Source organism: Capsicum annuum, chromosome 9 (assembly GCF_002878395.1).
Source record: "Capsicum annuum cultivar UCD-10X-F1 chromosome 9, UCD10Xv1.1, whole genome shotgun sequence".
In the NCBI taxonomy this organism is placed as follows: Eukaryota; Viridiplantae; Streptophyta; class Magnoliopsida; order Solanales; family Solanaceae; genus Capsicum; species Capsicum annuum.
The window spans coordinates 10043340-10063454 of NC_061119.1; the positions used below are offsets into that span (position 1 = coordinate 10043340).

General features: G+C 31.1%; 1 protein-coding gene across 2 annotated transcripts; it reads left to right on the plus strand.

Moving 5' to 3' along the window:
• The first annotated feature begins 16021 nt into the window (after positions 1–16021).
• Positions 16022–19997, plus strand: LOC107843056 (DNA-binding protein S1FA). Of its 2 annotated transcripts, none has more exons than XM_016687206.2 (2): positions 16022–16190; positions 19430–19997. In XM_016687206.2, the coding sequence occupies exons 1-2, from the start codon at positions 16074–16076 to the stop codon at positions 19643–19645; spliced, it is 333 nt and encodes a 110-aa protein (XP_016542692.2). In that variant the 5' UTR covers positions 16022–16073; the 3' UTR covers positions 19646–19997. The 2 variants fall into 2 exon arrangements, with proteins under 2 accessions (XP_016542692.2, XP_016542693.2); XM_016687207.2 differs by having other exon boundaries at positions 16039–16187.
• Positions 19998–20115: the final 118 nt, after the last annotated feature.

Genomic DNA, 20115 nt, shown 5'->3' on the forward strand with positions numbered 1-20115 from the left:
GATTAACTCAAAAAAAGTCAAGTTTCAGTGGTCAGACCCTTGCGAAAAGAGTTTTCAGGAGTTGAAGACTCGACCTACCTCAGCCCCAGTCTTAGCTCTTCCAGATGGTTCAGATGGGTTCGTGGTGTATTGTGATGCATCCAAAGTAGGTTTGGGTTGTGTCCTCATGCATCATGGTAAGGTCATAGCCTACACCTCCAAACAACTTTACTCCATGATAGGAATTATCCTACTTATGATCTTGAGTTAGCAGCCGTAGTCTTTGCCTTGAAGATCTGGAGGTATTATCTCTATGGAGTTCATGCAGATGTCTTCACAGATCACAAGAGTCTCTAGTATGTCTTTTCTCAAAAAGATCTCAATCTTCGTCAGAGAAGATGGTTAGAGCCCTTGAAAGATTATGACATAAGTGTCCTTTATCATCCAGGCAAGGACAACATAGTGACCAACGCTCTCATTAGGATATCCATGGGTAGTATTTCTCATGTGGAGGATAGTAAGAATAAGTTAGCTCAAGAAGTCCATCAACTTTCCAGACTAGGCGTTCACTTAGTCAATTCTTTAGAGGGTGGTGTATGTGTTCAGAGTAGTTCAGAATCATATCTAGTTTTCGAGGTGAAAGGAAAGAAAGATAGAGATCCCATCCTGGTCAGGTTGAAAGAGTCAGTTCAGGATCAGAAAGTAGAGGTTTTCTCCCAAGGGGAAGATGGTGTTTTACGTTGTCAGGGTTGTCTCTTTGTTCCAGGTGTAGATGACTTAAGGCAGTAAATTCTTGCAGAAGCGCATGGTGCGTGCTACACTATTCATCTAGGGGCCACAAAGATGTACTGGGATTTGAGAAAAATCTATTGGTGGAGTGGGATGAAGAGAGACATTACAGAGTTTGTGGCTAAGTGCTCTCCATGTTAGCAAATTAAGATAGAGCATCATAAGCCTAGTGGGTCCATGCAGGAGTTCAGTATTCCTACTTGGAAGTAGGAAGTTGTGAACATGGACTTCATGATGGGTTTTCCTCGAACTCATCATCATCATAATTCAGTCTGGGTCATTATAGATAGAATGACCAAATCAGCTCATTTCCTTCCAGTTCATACCTTTTATTCAGCCGAGGATTAGGCCAAACTCTATATTAAGGAGTTGTTCAGATTATATATTATTTCGCTATCTATTATGTCAGACAGAGGTAGCCAGTTCACATCTCACTTTTGGAAAGTATTCCAAAAGGGTCTCGGTACCTAAGTTTATCTCAATACAGCCTTTCATTCTCAGACTGATGGTCAAGTAGAAAGGACTATTCAGACTTTAGAAGATATGCTAAGGACGTGTGCAATTAATTTCAAGGGAATTTGGGATGACCACTTGCCTTTGATTGAGTTTGCGTACAACAACAGCTATCATTCTAGTATTCTGATGGCTCCATTCAAAGCTCTCTATGGTATGAGATATAGATCTCCAATTGGTTGGTTCAAAGTTAGTGAGGGCTCAGTCATAGGTCCTGACTTAGTATTCTATGCCTTAGAAAAAGTCCAGTTAATCAGAGAAAGATTCTGGGCTGGTCAGAGCCGACAGAAGTCTTACGCAGATATTCGTAGGAAAGATCTCGAGTTTGAGGTTTGTGATCATGTCTATCTAAAGATATCTCCCATAAAGGGAGTGAAGAGTTTCGACAAGAAGGGGAAGCTCAGCCCCCAAAATATCGTCCTTTCAAGATTCTCAGTTGTTTCGGTAAGGTAGCTTATGAGCTCGAATTGCCTTCAGATCTAGCCCCAGTTCATCCAGTCTTCTATGTCTCTTTGCTCAAGAAGTATATAGGTGACCCACCATTCGTAGTCCCTATTCAGAGCACTGATGTTCAGAACAGTCTATCTTATGAAGAGATTCCAGTTGAAATCTTAGACTATCAGACTCATAGATTGAGGAACAAAGAAGCCCCTCTAGTTAAAGTTCTTTCGCGAAATCATTCCGTCGAGGGAGCTACTTGGGAAGCAGAACCAGACATGCATACCAAGTATTCTCACCTTTTATCCGCCAACTCAGATCAAGCTCAAGGTAACAGTTCTCCTTAAGCTTACTCAGTTTCATGTTCAGTGTTCATCACAAACTTGGTATACAATTTCATGTTCATGTTCCCAGTATAAAATTGGTATCTAGTGCCATTGCATATTCAGTCATGCATTCATGTATCAGCTCATCTATATAATTATGTATCAGAAATGAATTCTCATTGTGAGAAACTTAGTTCCTCAGAACATTCAGTCATGCATTTATGAATCAGTTACACATGTATAAGAAATGCATGTTCAGTATATTATGTTCAGTTTGTCAGTTATGAGATCATGTTCTAGTTATTCATGTTCAGTTCATATTCATCTTATTTTTTCCCCTCTCAGTCAGTCTAATTCGAGGACGAATGTTCTCAAGGGGGAGATATTATAATATCCCAAAGATTTATAGCAAATTTCATCCCAATAATGCCTAGTATTAGATTCTAAAGTGAATGATAATTATTCCATGAGGAATTTTCAATATTTTCACTTTTGTCATGTGGAATATTCAATAAGCTTTCCATCGATATATGATTCGCTTAAATCCGATAACCGGGTAAGAAGTTATGACTATTTCAAGTTTCCATCATAAAACAGCGTCATATTAGTCAGTGACACGCCAAGCCTCAAGAGGAAATGGAATTTGGCAATTTCTAGTAGGTGTCCGCAATTATGTCACGTCGCGCCAGCACTCAAATTCAGAATTGTCCTTTTTCAGTGTCTTAGTGCTATTTTCTCTGCGTCGCGCCAAAGTTCCAGGTCATAAAAGAAGGGGCAACGCGATGGCTCCGCGTCACGCCATCCCTCAATTTCCCAATTGTAAATTTCCAGTGAGACGGCGCGATAACGCTGCGTCGTGCCAGGGGTTCAGTTCGGGAAAATTTTACTAAAATTAAATGACGCATTTAGGGTTAAAAGGGTCAATTTTCTACCCCTATTTAAATCCAATAACACGTGATTTAGCCATTCTTCACCCAAAATACACTCTCTTCTCTCAATTTTCTCTCAAGAACAAGCTAGGGTTTCTATTGGAGATTCAAATTCAAGAAGATCTCATCATCAATCTTCACAAAATCACAAACTAAGATATGCATAGAGTTCATTCATGGACTCTTTTCGTCCATGAAGCCCAAGAATTCCTTTTCCAAATTCAAGTTATGGATTTCTTTATGAATTTCATGTTGGGTTGATTTTGTTTATGTTGAGAATGATCAATTGAATTCAAATCCATGTTGGGTGACCAATTTTATGTGGAATTGATTTGTATAGATGTATATTCATGTGAGCCTATGAATAAACCCTAGGATGATGAAATTTGAGATGAATCATGATGATTAATTATTGTATAATGTTGTCTACATGTACTATGCCTACTATGTGTTTGATTAAATGCCTAGATGAAGGAACAATGCCCAACTAGTATAATATCATGAAATTCCCATGTATGTACAAGTTATGCCTATCACATGTTTTGATGGAATGTTTCTATAAATGTATTATGGATTATGATGTTAGTTACATATTTTCAATTAAGTTATGCTTGGTTAGTTTTCTTTCATCGAGTCCTGGGGGTACTTGTACCCAAAACATTAGCTGTGTACCTAGATCCATGTCATGTTTTCACGATACTCTCAGTCAAGCCATGATCCTTAGACTTCAGACAGTCTTATGACTCAGGAAATCTCCATGATCTCATGAACTCAGTCAGTTGTCAGATATCAGTAATATTTCGTCAATCAACGAAATTCAATAACTCAGTCCATGTTCAGTTCAGTAAATTATGTTCAGTTTTCATTCAGGTGGGATTAGAAATTAGCATCGAGTGAACCCAATGATGGGGATATGTGCTATCAGATAAGGGTCTGATCCTTAGCAGACATCCTTGCGTTCTAGAACTATGTAGCCATCATAGGTTGAGACATCAACACTGTCGATGAGGCTTGATGATGTGTATAACCACTGTCAGATAAGGGCCCCACCATTTTCATGCAGGGGACACTATCAGATGAGGGTCGCCCACAGCTTATCCTTACCAGTGGCGCGGTATTGGCACCTTTCCAATTGGGGTTACAGATTGGACCCCATCTCAGCCACAATAGCGTATCAGGGGTATGTCGATTAAATACTACCTCCTACAGTTTTAGTACCAGTTTCAGTAAAAGAACTTAAATAGTTCTTCAGATTCAAGACTGTCAGATACAGTCGACTCAGATACTGTAAGAAACTCAGATAATTCCATCAGATTCAGGACTGTCAGATACAGTCACCCATGATATCAGTTATATTCAGATGCAACTATTTATGCTATCAGTTACTATCAGATACAGTCACCCATGATATCAGTTATATTCAGATGCAACTATTTATGCTATCAGTTATATCAGTTATTAGCATGTCATGTCATCAGTATTCAAATTCAGTAATCATGATATCACAGTATCAGTTACAGTTACATAGTTATGTATGCATTCTCGCATTCATGTTAGACAGTCAGCTAGCATTATTCATGCATGTTAACCCTTGCATTAGCCTACCTCACATTTATACTCACTACATTCTATTGTACTGACGCATTTGCGCTATGGTGCTTTTTTTTTCTGTTACACCATAGGTTCAGAGACACGAGTTCTAGATCAGCAGTAGATTCCAATCTCAGCATTCAGAATAAAAGTGAGTCCTCATCCTTCGAGGACATTATTATTTCTCCACTGTTCCATTGATTAGTTATTAGTTGGAGTTAGTTGGGGACATGTCCCATCAACTCCTTATTCAGATTATTCAGACAGTAGAGGCTTTCAGACTAGATGCAGACTATTATGTTTCAGACTTCAGTGTTTACAGTTTTGTTTTGGATATTATATTACCCCACAGATGTAATCTCATCCATGCTAGGGTCAGTATTGAACCTTATGGACTTTCAGTGCATGTTTCTGCATTATTCAATATTTTATGCAGTATAAAGGTACAGATATCAGTCATGGGTTAGCTTATGTTCCTTCGAGGTCATGAGCACTGTGTAGCATTCTGGTTCAGCAAATCGGAGTGTTAAAGTTATATGTGCTCTTTGTGTGGGTAAAGACTTGATTCATGTCTCTCTTTTATTCATAATATCAAAAAAGAATCAACGATGTCTTAGAAAGATAAATCATAGGTCGTTTTACTATTTTTCCTAAAATATTGATTATAATTTAGATGTATGAATCTTCGTTAATATCACCTTAATTAAATTTTAAAGATTCTCTTTTTTGAAAAGTTTGACTTTATTTTATTTTGTTATATGGATTATTGTCTATGTTTGTTCAATTTTAGAAATCATGGTTATTTTTCTTATTGTTCCATTCCTTTACTTTCACAAGCTTGCGTTGTTTGTTCTCACATTAATTCATTGAATATGACCTTCTTCCTTTTACCTTTATTCATTCTTAATATGAACATAAATCATAAAACATGTAAGTGGGTGTCTTTGCTTTGCATTTTATTTGTTGACTCTCATTCTTGTTATACGTGTACAAGTGTCTTATCATTGTCATTCAAAAATTTGTTCTTGATATTTTTTTTTGCTATACGTCACTTTTATGCCTTGAACGTTTATTAATTTCTATATCTTTTCTTTGCATGCAAAAAATGTCTCGAGTCCAAATGGACTCCTCTCCTCTTGCATTTCGTAAAGGGTCAATGAGGCCCACCTTTTCGAGTCAAGTTCGAAGTTTAAATCCAATATCGATTATATGGCGTGTGGGTGCTAGAAGATAGACGAAAAAGGAAAACAGATCAAAACCCATTGATGAGGTCACTAAGAGACTTGATTTTTATTAGTGTCTTCTTTTTATTTATATTAATCATTTATTTATTCATTCACTTGGGGTCTCGAAGTCAAAGTTGTATTTTAATACAGGTAAAGTCGATTCTGGGTCAATGAATTCGAAAAATAGTTTAGGACAGGTGCAGGTGGGCCAAAAGCTCAATTAGATTAGGAAAGGGTTGATGGATTTGGACTTACGAGCCTAAGTCTTCTAATTCTCTCTTTTTCCCCTTTACGTGCTTATTTGCTATTTATTTTCTTTGACTTGGTTAAATTCTCTACTAAGTCGTCAAAAATTGATTTTATACAAGTTTCGTCCTAAATCACTTTCTTTTTAAAAATTATCTTCTCTTTATTCAAAGTTAGTCAAAGTGGTTTTCAAATAGTCTGGATAACCGCAATTTAGTGGACATTTTAGGTACCTTAAAAACCTTCCTAAAATATTAATAAGAATCTCTTACTTGAAATTTTCTTAAAGGCTTGAATCTTTTTCTGTTTTGAGACTTAGGATTTTATTTTAAAAAGTTTTCTTAATTTCTTTTCAAATAAATTAAGTGACAACTCTGTAATTTCTTAGATTGTTTCAAAATTTTCTTTAAAGTTTTGAAATAGTTTAAAAAGTCGAAATCAATGTTTTTCAACCCTTCGAGTTAAAAAGGGATAAAACAGTAATATACTACTTAAAAAACAAGATTAAATATTAAATAAAAGAAATTGAACACATTAAATCATTAAAAAACAAATACTCATTCAATTTTAACATTATTTAAACATTACTCAACTCTAACCAAACCAAAATCAAACCAACATAAATGAAAATAAGTTAAAATATAAGTATATTCAATATCAAAAAAATTTCAACATGTTTGTTTTAAAAATAATATTTATTGTTAAAAAACATAATTAGTAATGTATCATAATAACCAATAACACTATTCTACTCATCATTCCCTATGATATTAGTTTTCGTGTACAGTAAAACTGTTAGAACCAGTAATGTATCATATTACTACAACAAAGAACATCAACCAACAAATAACCCTAGCTAAATGTATCAATAAAAAAAATACAATATCTGAAAATGATACATAAATAAAATATCAACATGTAGGTTTTAAAAACCTGATACAATATTAAAAAATATGATGAGAAGTGTACCATACAAACCAACCACACTACTCTCTACTAATCGTCTCTTATGAAACATATGAAACTAATGTATCATATGAAACATATTAAAAAAATATGAAATTGTTTTTTCATATGCAATTAAACTATTATAAGTAGTAATGTATCATATTACAACATCAATTTATCACCATTCGAGCTATATTACAAATTGACAAATATTATTCTTGAACTCAACATAAAGCTTTACTTCAATGTTATTCCGAATCACCATTGACGATGATTTTTTTTGGACAACGTATCTGGCGTCGATTTTTTTCTTGATTAATCAATACTAAATTTGATTGCGATTGTCGAAATCAATCTAAAAAATGAAACACTTTCTCCAACAATAATTTAATTACTTTTGTATTGTTCATATTGAAGTTTATTCATTCAAACACTGTAAAATCGCACAGAATAGAGATGTTCATAACGTATTCAAACCATTGCACTATTCAACATCAAATTCTCTTTCTTCATACGATTTATCAGTTTCAACATCAAATACTCTTTCTTCATTCCATCAACAATATATCTAACATCAATCTTTCTTTTTGATTCATCTATATCATGCTTCGCAACAATGATGAAAATCAACCGCATAGACGAAGCACTTTCGCTAACTACAATTCCATCACTTCTGTAATTTTCATTAAAAAATTTGTTTTGCCAAATTTCAGAATGTCTCAACAAAATCGAAATATTCATGATGAAAGCAGTATGGTCGATCGAATAATTTTTTTCTCTGACATAAAACGATGAAACTAACAAGAACTGAATTTTTATTATTTTTTTTTAAAATGGTGTTATTACGTATTGTATTCATTTTAACCATCAGTTTCTACAATTAAGCGTGTTAATTGCTCAACATTAGACTTAATTATCATTTCTTTCCGTTTTTAATTAAATTTAATATCTTACTTATGTATCATAACATGATGTATCAGAACGTACAATAATGTATCACAAATGAGATTTTATGTAATTATTATAAAAGTTGGGAGAGATGGTAATTATGTAGGAAAATATATTTTACTGATTTTTAGTTAAAGTTTAATTATATCAGTTATAGACAAATCTTTATTACCATATTATTATATGCCTTTATATATATAGAGAGAGAAAATTATGAGAGAGAGAGAGAAAGAAGAGCAAGATGTAATAAAGTGCATCGGTGAAAATAAATTCTTTAATTAATGAAGGGGGTCGCAAATATTTAATAAGGTTTTTTATTATATTTTTTCTGATTTAAATTGTTGTATATATTTTTTAATGATTGATTTAGTATGTAAAAATCTCTAAAATGATTCATCTGAAAGTGATAGCTGAAATAAATCGCATTTGGCAAGTTTAGGAGTTCTTGACGGAAATTATCTCACACAATTTAGTAGTTGAATGCGCGAATTGTATTAAATTTGAGTTGGCCAAACTTAGTCGTGTTTGACCCTCCTAAAAGTTACTTAAGTTGAAATAGGCTAAACAACTCATAGCTCGACTCACCTAATAATTAGTGATTTTTAATTTTTTTCTTACAATCTGTTTAAATATCTAACTTTATATATATATATATATATATATATATGCTTAACTTTTAAATAAGATGACTTGACTAATTAAAATGGGCTAAGTTAAAAAATGAACCAGTCAATCGTCTAAACTTTAATGAGTTGGATGAAATTTGTGTTCATGGACAAATTTTATTTGTTCCTACTACAAGTAAGATCCGATAAATTAAGTTATGAAATATTGAAAGATCGATATAACCGCCCCTTAATAAAAAATATTGACGTGAATAGTGGTGACTGATCCAATATAGAAACTACAAATTCAATGAAAAAAGTTGTTTTGTCATTCTAAACTATGTATACATAGGGAAAAAATATAGTTTTCACCCTAAACTGTATAAAAAAAGTTCAAGCCACACCTAAACTATACTAGTAACCTATTACACATCTAAACTATAAAAAAAGTGATACTTTTTACACCATGTAAAGCATTACACCACTTGCACGTGGTGTGGTGTTTCATACGCGCCTGCCACGTCAGCACCACGTCAACATAATCCGAAAAAAATAATAAATTTATTATTTTTATAAAAAAAAAAATCTTTTTAATCTAATTTTTTTTCCTTCTTCAATGTCTAAAACCTCCATTGTTATGAAATCTATATCCAAAACCTCCATTGTTATGAGGTCATGAACACCATATTCGCCACCATAAACTTTATTCCACCAACAAAATTACCAAAACTATGCAGTCAATTTAGAAATGAAAAACTTTATTTGATTTTGTTACGAGGCCAATAGAGATTTATCTCACCAACAAAATTACCATAACTATGCAGTCAAAACCTCAATTCTAACTTCTCAGTCTCCATTTTGCTGCCAGCATACTACAAATTGTTCTATTATTAACATTTTCACTAATTACGCCTTACTACTCCGATATTCTCAGCGAGAACCGCAACATCGACACAAGAACCACATATTGAAAAATGTCCTGTTGCGGCAAATTTGTCAATTTCAGCACTCAGAGCTTTAATTTCATCCAGGGACTTTCACATCGCAGAAACTTTGTATCTAATTTTTTCCAACAATGTCAAGTCCCTTACCATACATATGTTGGTATACGCTATATCGAACGTAAGGTACACAAGATAAACCTATAATATTCAAAGCAATTGTTCCTCTGAAAGCAGCCATAGGAGGAAGAGGCATCCAAAACCTCCATTGTTATGAGGTTAATGTCCATGACATAATTTTTTTTTAATTTTTTGATACAACAATTTTTTGGGAATTATTTTTCAGATTTTGAAGAGCTTTATAATTTTGGGGACCGGCTGATAATTGCTTGAAGAAACTAGTGTCGATTTGGTGGGGATGGATTGTGAGGTGTAAAGAAATTGTGTTATTTGGTGGTGGGATGATGAAGAAGATATGTTGGTTGGGGTGAGGTTGGAGTTCGGAAGTGGGGGTGATAAAGAAGATGATGGTTTGGGGGTGGAGAGTGATAAAGAAGATAATGGTTTGGGGTGGGGGATGGGGGAAATGGATGCTGGGGGTTGGGTAGAGGAGTATTTTATTTTTTTATTTTTTTGTATTAATTTTTAATGTAGACGCGCCTTTTTTATTTAATTAACTAGTGAATTTAACCGCGCTTCACGCGGTCATAAAAAATAATAATTAAAATAATTTATTTAAAAATATAGTTGAGATAGAAGATTTTAAATAATTTCTTATACAACACATAGAAAAAGGTTGTAAGTTAATGTAAAAAACAATAATATTTTTAGTGATATCCATATAAATGTGTTTTCTATACATCAAATAGAAATTAGAATACGTATGGTTACATCTGATTTTGAGGATATACATGTATCAAAAAATTTAAATTAGCTAATATGTATATGTGAATATGCTATGTATTTCAAAATAAAAAGACAATTTCAAGAAAAATGATTATGTTATTGTTGGAAATAATAAATAGAATTTGAGGATGAACTTTATTTTATATTATTTAATTAATAAAGACAGAAGAGATTAATTTCATATATAAAAATTTAAGGATTTATTTCTACTTACGAATGTTTTTATCATAGTCACATCTTAAAAAATGATATTTAACTTTTTTTTGTAATTAAATTTTACGCTTTCAGAAAAAGATCTTTTAAAAAAAAGTTCTCCTTTTTATTTAAATTCAAAAAATAAATATTTATTTTTACTCATGTATGTATGAGACTATGAGTCTGTGGTGTTTGTTATTGCAAGTACCTTATTCTTTTTTGACTAATATATATTATATTTTCTATAGGAGTTTTACTCCCTCCGTTTGCACTTGCACATATGTTAAAAGTTGTCATATTTAAGTACTTGTCAAGTCAAAAAATTCAAAAGAGTTAATTTTTTTCTTCGACTTTATTTTTAACATTACTTATCATAAAACAAAGAGAGGTTTGATATATTAATTAAATTACATTCTCAATTATTTTTGTAATGACTCTAATGAAGAGGAAGAGAGTTATGAGATAAAAAACTTTTGCTCTGTAAAATAACATATATTTATTATAAAGAAAACATTACACAAAAAATATAAAATTTGTGAAATGAAGAAAAAATGAGAAATACTATATTAAGTGATATTGTAAATTACGATGTTTATTCAAGGACAAAGTCTCCAAATAAAAAAGAAAAAGCTTTTTATTGTTGATCTTCAATTTTTCTTGAATCGTATAATATTTAGTTTGCTCATCATCAAACTATCAATTATTTAGACCTATATCTTCTAGTTCTACATTATTTTATGTTTTTTAATTTTTTTATCACGCTATATTAAGACTGTTGAAAAACTTTTAGGAAACAAATTTTATTTGTTAATACTTTATAGTGTAGAAATTTTCATGAACTCCTAGTTATGATACCTTTAAATGAGTAGAAAGAAAATTTAATAATGAAATTATGTTCCTCCATTAAAATGGAATAAGAAATAAGGAACATGAGAAGATTGTAACGACGGTTCACAACATAAAAATAAGTTTAGAGTCAAAAAAGATAAAATATTCATCAAAAATGAGTAAAAAATCAAATTAACAAAATAAATTAAAATAAAATATTATTATCGATCGTAGAAAATTATCACATCACCTACACTAAGCTCAATTTTATATGATAGATAAAAGGAAGTAACTAATTTTTTTATTTAATTAGTTACTAATGACTAATTTCTTGAATTGAAATAAGTTACAAACAAGTATTGTTATTTATCTTTTTTCTCAATTTTTTGAGATTTTCTTCATTTTAAAAAATTATCTACTAAGCTAAAAAAAAAATATAAAGGTCAACTTTTAAAAATTAAAATTATCGTTTTTCATGCTCTTTCATTTTCTGGCAATAGTCTCTTTAATGTTTTATGCACTTTCAGAATAATTTATATTTCAAATATTGTCAGGATGATTTAGTTGTTATGAAATTTTAACTAATCAAAAATATATTTATTTGTTTTTTCTAGATCAATTACTCTCTATAGATTTGAGAATGAAAAAATCCTTTTCATAAGTCTATTCGAAATGATTTTGGATTAAATGAATTTTCAATGCGAATATCAAACATAACATGAGAAATTAGGAAAAATAGTGTTTATTCATTGAACTGTGTTTCATTATCTATAATAATTTTTTTCTTTATTAGTTATGTCATTCTCTGTCTCAACAAAATATTCATATATCAAAAATCAATATATGTAAATTCACAAAAAAATTGTCATTTAACTTTTTAAAAAAAGATGAAACGAAGAAGTAGGAGAATAAATCAAATAAAGAAGTAAATAAAAGGAAAAAAGAAAAACAGATGATCCAAGTGTCTAAAATAACCGATTCTAAATTCTCCTAAAATCTTTTCAAATTTTGCTTCTACGAAATGCCTCAAATCAATAAAAATCAATTCTATATTAATTAATAGATTAAACAAAAGAACGACAATACTTAAAAGATGTTTAAAACTACCGTATATATAAAATATTGAATAGAAAGAAAAGAAAAAAAAAAGAATACATAGATAAAAGTTATATCTCGTCCAAGTCTCAGTTATGGACATATGTTGCTCCTTCTTTTCAAATGGTCGAACGTATTCACATATCAAATTTGTGTAGGAGACCTTCTCCTCTATCTCCCACTCTCCTTTCCTCTTATTTCTTCAAAACTTGTAGTTTGAAAGTTTCACAAACTCAAACTTTTCTCAGTAACCTGAAAAGAAAAAAAAGTAAAGGAGAGAGATATCAAATAAGTATATACTAAAAAAAAAAAGATATAATTTAAAGACAATTATAGAAATATTATATTTAAGATTTCAACATATAAAAAGTATAGAGACAAACACACAAAAATAAATACCAAACACAAACATCCAATATCCATTATATAGATGGAGTTTGTCAAGTATGACTCTTCTTATTTATTTTATCATTACTTATTAATTTTTAATTGTTAATGTTAATTAATACCAAAAAAACGTTTTTTTCCTAATGTGACTTTTGAATTTTCATTTAAACTTTTTTATTGCATGCTTTTGAGGTTTGATAAGTAATAATTTTTTTTTCTTTCCTTTTTTCTATCATTAAAAATAAATTTAATGAAAATAAATTATTAGAATGAGGAAAGGTTTTAAACTAATGACCCTTTAATATTCTTAAATGCTTGATGTTTTTAATTAACCAATTATATGACTAATTAAAAAGTAATTATTAAATGTATTTTAATTTCTAACAAATTATTTTGAGGAAAGCAAAAGAGAAAAAATTCTCAAAAAATTGAGAAAAAAGATAAATAGGCTTTCTTGCATATAAGAGGTGCCACATCATCATTCTTCCAATCTTCTTTTATATATATAATATAGATTATGTTTTTCCCACGTCAGATCCAGGGGTAAAAAATATCACTTTTTTATAGTTTAGGGGTAAAAATAATGTCTTTTCTCTGTATACATATAAAAAAAAAATATACATAGCCAACTTTCAATTTTTAAAATTACCATGTGATATTTAATCACAAATTATCATCAATAAAAATCATATTAACACCACTTTCTACTTGTCATCTTTACTTAATTAGTAGAAAGGATTATTCTTATATTGAAATTTCATAATAATAATAATAATTGTTTTAAAATATGATCGAAAAAACGGAGCTTATGCTATTTATAGTATGAAAATGAAGGAAAAGGAATGGGTCATGGACATGGAGTACCTAACTTACTAATAAAGGAGAGGTCTAGTGGATAGGTATGCCATTTGATTATGGGCTTCATTTTTTATATATATTTTGAAATTTTGTTTGAACTCAATATTTTTATTAATCTATATCTATATCTATAATATATTAAAAGTTTGATGACCTTTAGAAAAGTAATTTAAATTTTTTACCCTTCATTAAAAATTCCTGCAATAGACAAAACTATCTTTTTACTATTTTCTTTAATTTATTATTTAATTATTCATATAATATTTAAAATTAAAGAGTTCTAAAATACATTATAAAAGGAAAATTTATTTTATAAATTAAGGAATCTTAAAATATATGGTAAAAAAGTATTAGAAGAATTAATAAATAAGGACTCTAAAAAATAGTAAGAGGTGAAAGGTAAAGTTATGTTGCTTTTCGTAAAATAAAAAACTAACATACTTTTAACCAAAAGAGAATTGTTTTTGGTAAAATAAAAATTAACATACTTTTGACCAAAAAAATCTCAGAAAATATTTGTTACACCTACAAAAATTATCGTAAATACTACCATATCTGCTAAACCTTAAAAATCAATAATCAAATACATACTACCATAAATAATTTGATTATTTTATTTTTATTTTTTTGCAACATAATAATTAAAAAATTTCATATTTAGGTAAAAAAATTTTAGAGAAAAAAGTGTTGGGCTTCTATAAATTGAGTTTTCTCCTACAACAATGTAATAACATCAGGTATATTCTTATAACTACTTTTTCGATGAGCTCTGAAGGTGTCGTTTATATCATATTGTTCTAATATCTCAATTATCATATTATTTTGTTTTGGTTTCTATTTTTTTCAAATTTTATTGTTGATAATGAATGTTTGATCAGACTTTAAGAATTTTTTTGTGTTAAGCTTAGGTTTAATAATACCGTTCTTATATCAATTATTGTAGTTTTTATTTTGTTACTATCTATAGTTTTTTCTGCTTAATACAGGTGGTAGATGAACATTTAGTCGGACTTTGATGAATTATTTGTAAAGATTAAAATTTAATAATATTGTTATATATATCGATTATTGTATTATTTTGTTGTATAGTTTACAAGTGGTAGATAAATAGCTGATCAGACTTTGAAGAATTTTTATGTAAAAGTTTAAGATTAATCATATTATTTTTTTATTATTTGTTTTGTGATAGTTCACGTCATAAGAGACGATCAAGATACTAGTACTTTACGCATGTCTAGATGCATAAAGCCGCCTATCTTCGATTCTTAAAGTTAATTGCTATTTTTTCAATCAATTATTTTTCTTTTATATATTTTATGTCGATTGATGGCTTGACATGAAGTACACGTGCAACGTACGTACACTTGACTAGTTCATATTAATAAATGCTTTATTTTCACCATGAATTATACACCAAATTGGTGAGATACACCCAAACTTTAGGAGGGTTCTATTACTCCATGTAGAGGCGGATCCAGAATTTTAAACTTGTGGATTCCCAAGGGCTCCTTTCCTGCCACTAAGCTATCCCTTGGTTTAGTTATGAGTTCCACCTATTAATATTTATAACTTTTGATGATTTTTCTATGTAATTTTAAGCCTTACGATAGCGGGTGTGGGTTCCCGGGAACCCACACCTTCTACTCTACATCCGCCACTGACTCCATGGACTAATTAAAATCGTATTTTTGACAACCTTAGTGCCTACGTGGCACATACGTGTGCCTACGTGGACTTTTAGTGTGTTGATTCACTGATGTGCCACGTATGTGCCAAGTAAGCATTAAGGTTGCCAAAAATACGGTTTTAATTAGTCCAGGATAATAGAACCCTCCTAAAGTTTGGATGTATCTCAGTAATTTCGTGTATAGTTCAGGGTGGAAACAAAGTATTTTACCATTTATTTATGAAAAAATAGCATAAATATACATTTTAATTTATGCTATTTACACAAATTTCATTGTTATAAAGTAATTACAAAAATTTCAACTAATTATGTATATTTCTTTTGAATATATCGACGAACTAATTATGTATCTCGATAAATTTAAAATCGAAAAATATATATCGAGATCTAATTATATATCTTTACAAGAGAAAATATATCTTTATCAAATGTATTATGTATATCTACAGACTCAAAAAAAAATAAAATATAAATATCTTTATGAAGAAAAAAATTTAGTAAAATTTGCTTTGACCTTTTTACAAAGGAAAAAGGAAGAAAGTGGCAAAAAGGCCCTTGGGGGCCAATAGAAGATAAAACAGAAAAATAGAGGACTCATTTAGCAAATAATAATAAATCAAACTGTTGCTATTAAACCACATGTTACTATTTAGTCACTCCATTTTCTTCTCGTCTCTCACTCGGCGATATCGCCTTTCTCCGTCGCTCGTCGTCTTTTTCAAAACTCCAATTTTGCCCTCCATGGATGATAATGTGGTACACTTTTCCTTTATATATATATATATATATATCTTTTTTTTAAAATTTTTTTTAATTACCGAAATTCTCCCAATTGCGTGTTATTACTCATTAGATCTGATTTTATATGTATGAATTTGTTGTTTTTCGAGAGTGATCTGGAAGTTTTTTAGCTGGAAATTGTGAATTTAGTGTTTTTTTTTTGGTTGTAAATCGAGGTGTTACTGTTTCGAGTTATGCTAAATTTGCTGGATTTTTGTTATACGGATATGTAAACAGTGTAATTGTTAATATCGGAATTGATTGAGATATGCGGAGGTGTTTTCTAGTAAATTTTTGGTGTTAAAAATATAGAAGTTATGTTTTGCTGAAATTTTGCTGGAATTCTGTGATACGAATAGGTAAAACAGAGGTGTTATGGTTAGAGTTATGTTAAATTTGCTGAAATTTCGTGATACGGGTATGTAATCGGAGGTGTTATGGATAGAGTTATGTTTAATTTGTTGACATTTTGTGATACGGATATGTAAAACAGAGGTGTTATGGTTATAGTTATGTTAAATTTGCTGAAATTTTGTGGTACGGATACCATAAACAGAGGTGTTATGGTTAGAGTTATGTTATATTTGCTGGAATTTTGTGATAGGTAAAACAGAGGTGTTGTGGTTAGAGTTTTGTTATATTTGCTGGAATTTTGTGATAGGATATGAAAACGGAGGTGTTATGGTTAAGAGTTATGTTAAATTTGTTGAAATTTTGTGATACGGATATGTAAAACAGAGGTGTTATGGTTAGAGTTATGTTAAATTTGTTGGAATTTTGTGATACAAATATGTAAAACGGAGGTGTTATGGTTATAGTTATGTTAAATTTGTTGATACAGATATATAAACAAAGGTGTTATGGTTTGAGTTTTGTTGAAATTTTGTGATACGTATATGTAAACAAAGGTCTTGTGGTTCGAATTATGTTAAATTGTTTGAAATTTTGTGATACGGATATGTAAACAATAATGTTATGTTAAACTTGTTGATGCGGATAAGTAAACAATGTAATTACTAATGGTGGAATTGGTTGGGATTTGTGGAGATGTTTTGGAGTAAATTTTTGGTGTTGGAAATATAGAAATGTGTGTTAGAAATGTGTTTTATTGTTCAACTTGTGTTAAATTTGCTGAAATTTTGTGATACGGATATGTAAACAACGGTGTTATGGTTCGAGTTATGTTCACTTTGTTGAAAGTTTTGTGATACAGATATGTAAACAGTGTAATTGTTAATGGAAGAATTGGTTAGGAATTGAGATAAAATTTTGGTGTTGGAAATATAGAATGTGGAGAATTGTAGGTTATTCATTTGGTCTGTTTTGAGACGTATTAATATTTTGTTTTTTTGGGTATGATCTCTCACCTGTTTTACCTTGAAATATTGAATTCATCCTTCTCTGTAAACGAAGGTGTTATGGTTTGAGTTTTGTTGAATTTGCTGAAATTTTGTGATACGGATTACCATTGTGCAATTGTTAATGATGGAATTGGATAGGATTTGCTGTGATATTTTAGAATAATTTGTGGTGTTGGAAATGAAAGTAGAGAACAATAGGTTTTCTGGATGGCATCTGTCACTAAGTTTGTTTGATGTCATGAACTCATTGTTTTTTGTAATGTTAAGTTTGTTGAAATTTTTGTTATAGGTAAATCTAAACAGTAATTGTTAATACTTGGAATTGGTGAAGATTTGCGGGAGGTTTCTTTGAATAAATGTTTGGTTCGGGAAATATAGAATGTAGAGAACTTCACATTTTTTCATTTGGACCTGCTTTGATACATATCAATTTTATGATGTCTGGATGTGATATGTCACCTGTGCTTGCTAGATTTCATAAGTTCATTGATTTCTGAAGGCGGAGGTGTTATGGTTCCGGTATGTTTAATTTGTTGAAATTTTTGTAATCCGGATATATCAACAGTAATTATTAGTGTCAGAATTGTTGGGGATTTTGTGTGTGTTTCTACTGGATGTTTGGTTATTGGAGTTATAGAATGTAGAGAGACCCATAGATTTAGTCTCGTAATTGCAGGTGCAGATCAGAGTCACCAGACTTGGATGTTTTCCTAAAGTAGTTTAACCCGATGTGCTGATACTGGTGGAATGATTATCTCGTATACTATTTTTCTTTTTTTGGGCTGTAGTCTTTTCTACTACTTTCTCGGTCCATATGACACTTTTTTTCCCGTCTATCCCCCAAAAAATGACATTTTCTATATTTGACATTAATTTAGCTTTTAACTTCTTATTTCGCTCTTTATTGAGATGATTTATTGACCCACAATGTTTATGACTTGTTTTACATTGCAAGTTTCAAAAATCTTTGTTTCTTTAACTCCGTGTTCAGCCAAACACCTTCACGTAAAAGACTAGGGAATATTCTATGGACTAGGGAGTATTCTATGTTCATGTTTCATCCAGAGTGGTAAGCGAGCCTTGGCCTCAAAGACATTACAGAGGCATATTTTTCACTTGCATGTTCATTGCCACAATGCAAAAGACATCCTCAATGAGATGGTTTATTTATCGACACACACTGTCTATGGCTTGTTTTAGTTTCAAAGGTTTCAAAAGTCTTCAACTCCGTGTTCAGCCAAATGCCATAAAAAAAAGTGGGACTAGTGAGTATTCGATATTCATGTTTCACCTAGAGTGGTAAGATGAGCCATGACCTCCAGACATAAGGAGGCATATTTTTCACTTGCATGTTCATTGCCACATTACAAAAAAATATCCTCAATTGATTAGTTAAAACAACTTCTCTAAAAACGCAGCTCAACGGGTAGCCTTTTGATTGTGTGCAAGAGCTTTTCTGTGTGAACCTTAGCTTATGCAACTGTTTTGAAGTTCCTTTTGGTCATAGAAACGTGAAGGATTTGATCTACCTATTAGAAGTTAGTCCAAGATATGCAGGCCTTCTAATCTTTATTCTATGGCAATTTTGCAATAATTTGTCTATTTGTTGTTTCCGCAAGAAATTGGCGTACAGCGTGTTGGACTCACTTATCTGAGATATATGCAGTTAAACTCAATGTCCTTAAAGATGTGAATTTATCTTCTGAAGTTGGATTGAAGCAATATGTTACTCATGCACCACAGAAGAACACTTTTGTGGGCTAATTCTTTTATGTTTCTCTATGAACTCTTTATCTTTTCCTAATCACAGATGTGGATTAGACAAAAATTTACCCTTGTTCTCTGTTGAAGCAGAAGAATATGGCGAATGACGTTGAAGTGAAAGGACTCAACCCAGGATTAATCGTCTTAATTGTCATTGGTGGGCTCGTGTTGACATTCCTCATAGGGAACTACTTGCTTTACATGTATGCACAGAAAACCCTTCCTCCAAAGAAAAAGAAGCCCGTCTCCAAGAAGAAGATGAAGAAGGAACGACTGAAGCAAGGTGTTTCCGCACCTGGAGAATAGATAACCCGGGGTTTATTCCCCTTGTTCAGCTTGAGAAAACTGTGTTAATTCACATTCAGCGGCGTTGTCAAACACATGGTTGGACTTGTTACCGTTGTTAGTTTCCCGCCATAATAGTTAGTTCTCAACCTTAGAACTTGTTAATGTTTAGCAGTTCCCCGTCATCATAGTTAGAACTCGAATTTAGAGTATGCTGCTATGTTTATGTTGTTTTGCAAGCTACTTATTTATTTCTCTATTTCTCTTCCAGTAGAACTATTGTTCCTCTTTGTTTTCCTATAGTCGATGTACCTGAATAGTGGCCTAGCGGTCAATGAAGTGACACTTGTGGAGCGGGAGTAACATTTACGTACATTCTACTCTTTCTGGACGCAAGTTATGGAATTACATCGGGTTTGTTGTCGTTTAGGTTTCTCACATCAAGCAGTTTTTGCACAAATTTCTCAAACAAAAAAAACTAAAAACGTCGT

Excerpts from the sequence above, each read along its gene's own strand:
- LOC107843056 (XM_016687206.2), top strand. The coding sequence starts at position 16,074 with ATGTTACTATTTAGTCACTCCATTTTCTTCTCGTCTCTCACTCGGCGA. Across the intron at positions 16,191-19,429 it reads CCTCCATGGATGATAATGTG|AAGAATATGGCGAATGACGT; the intron begins GTACACTTTTCC and ends CTGTTGAAGCAG.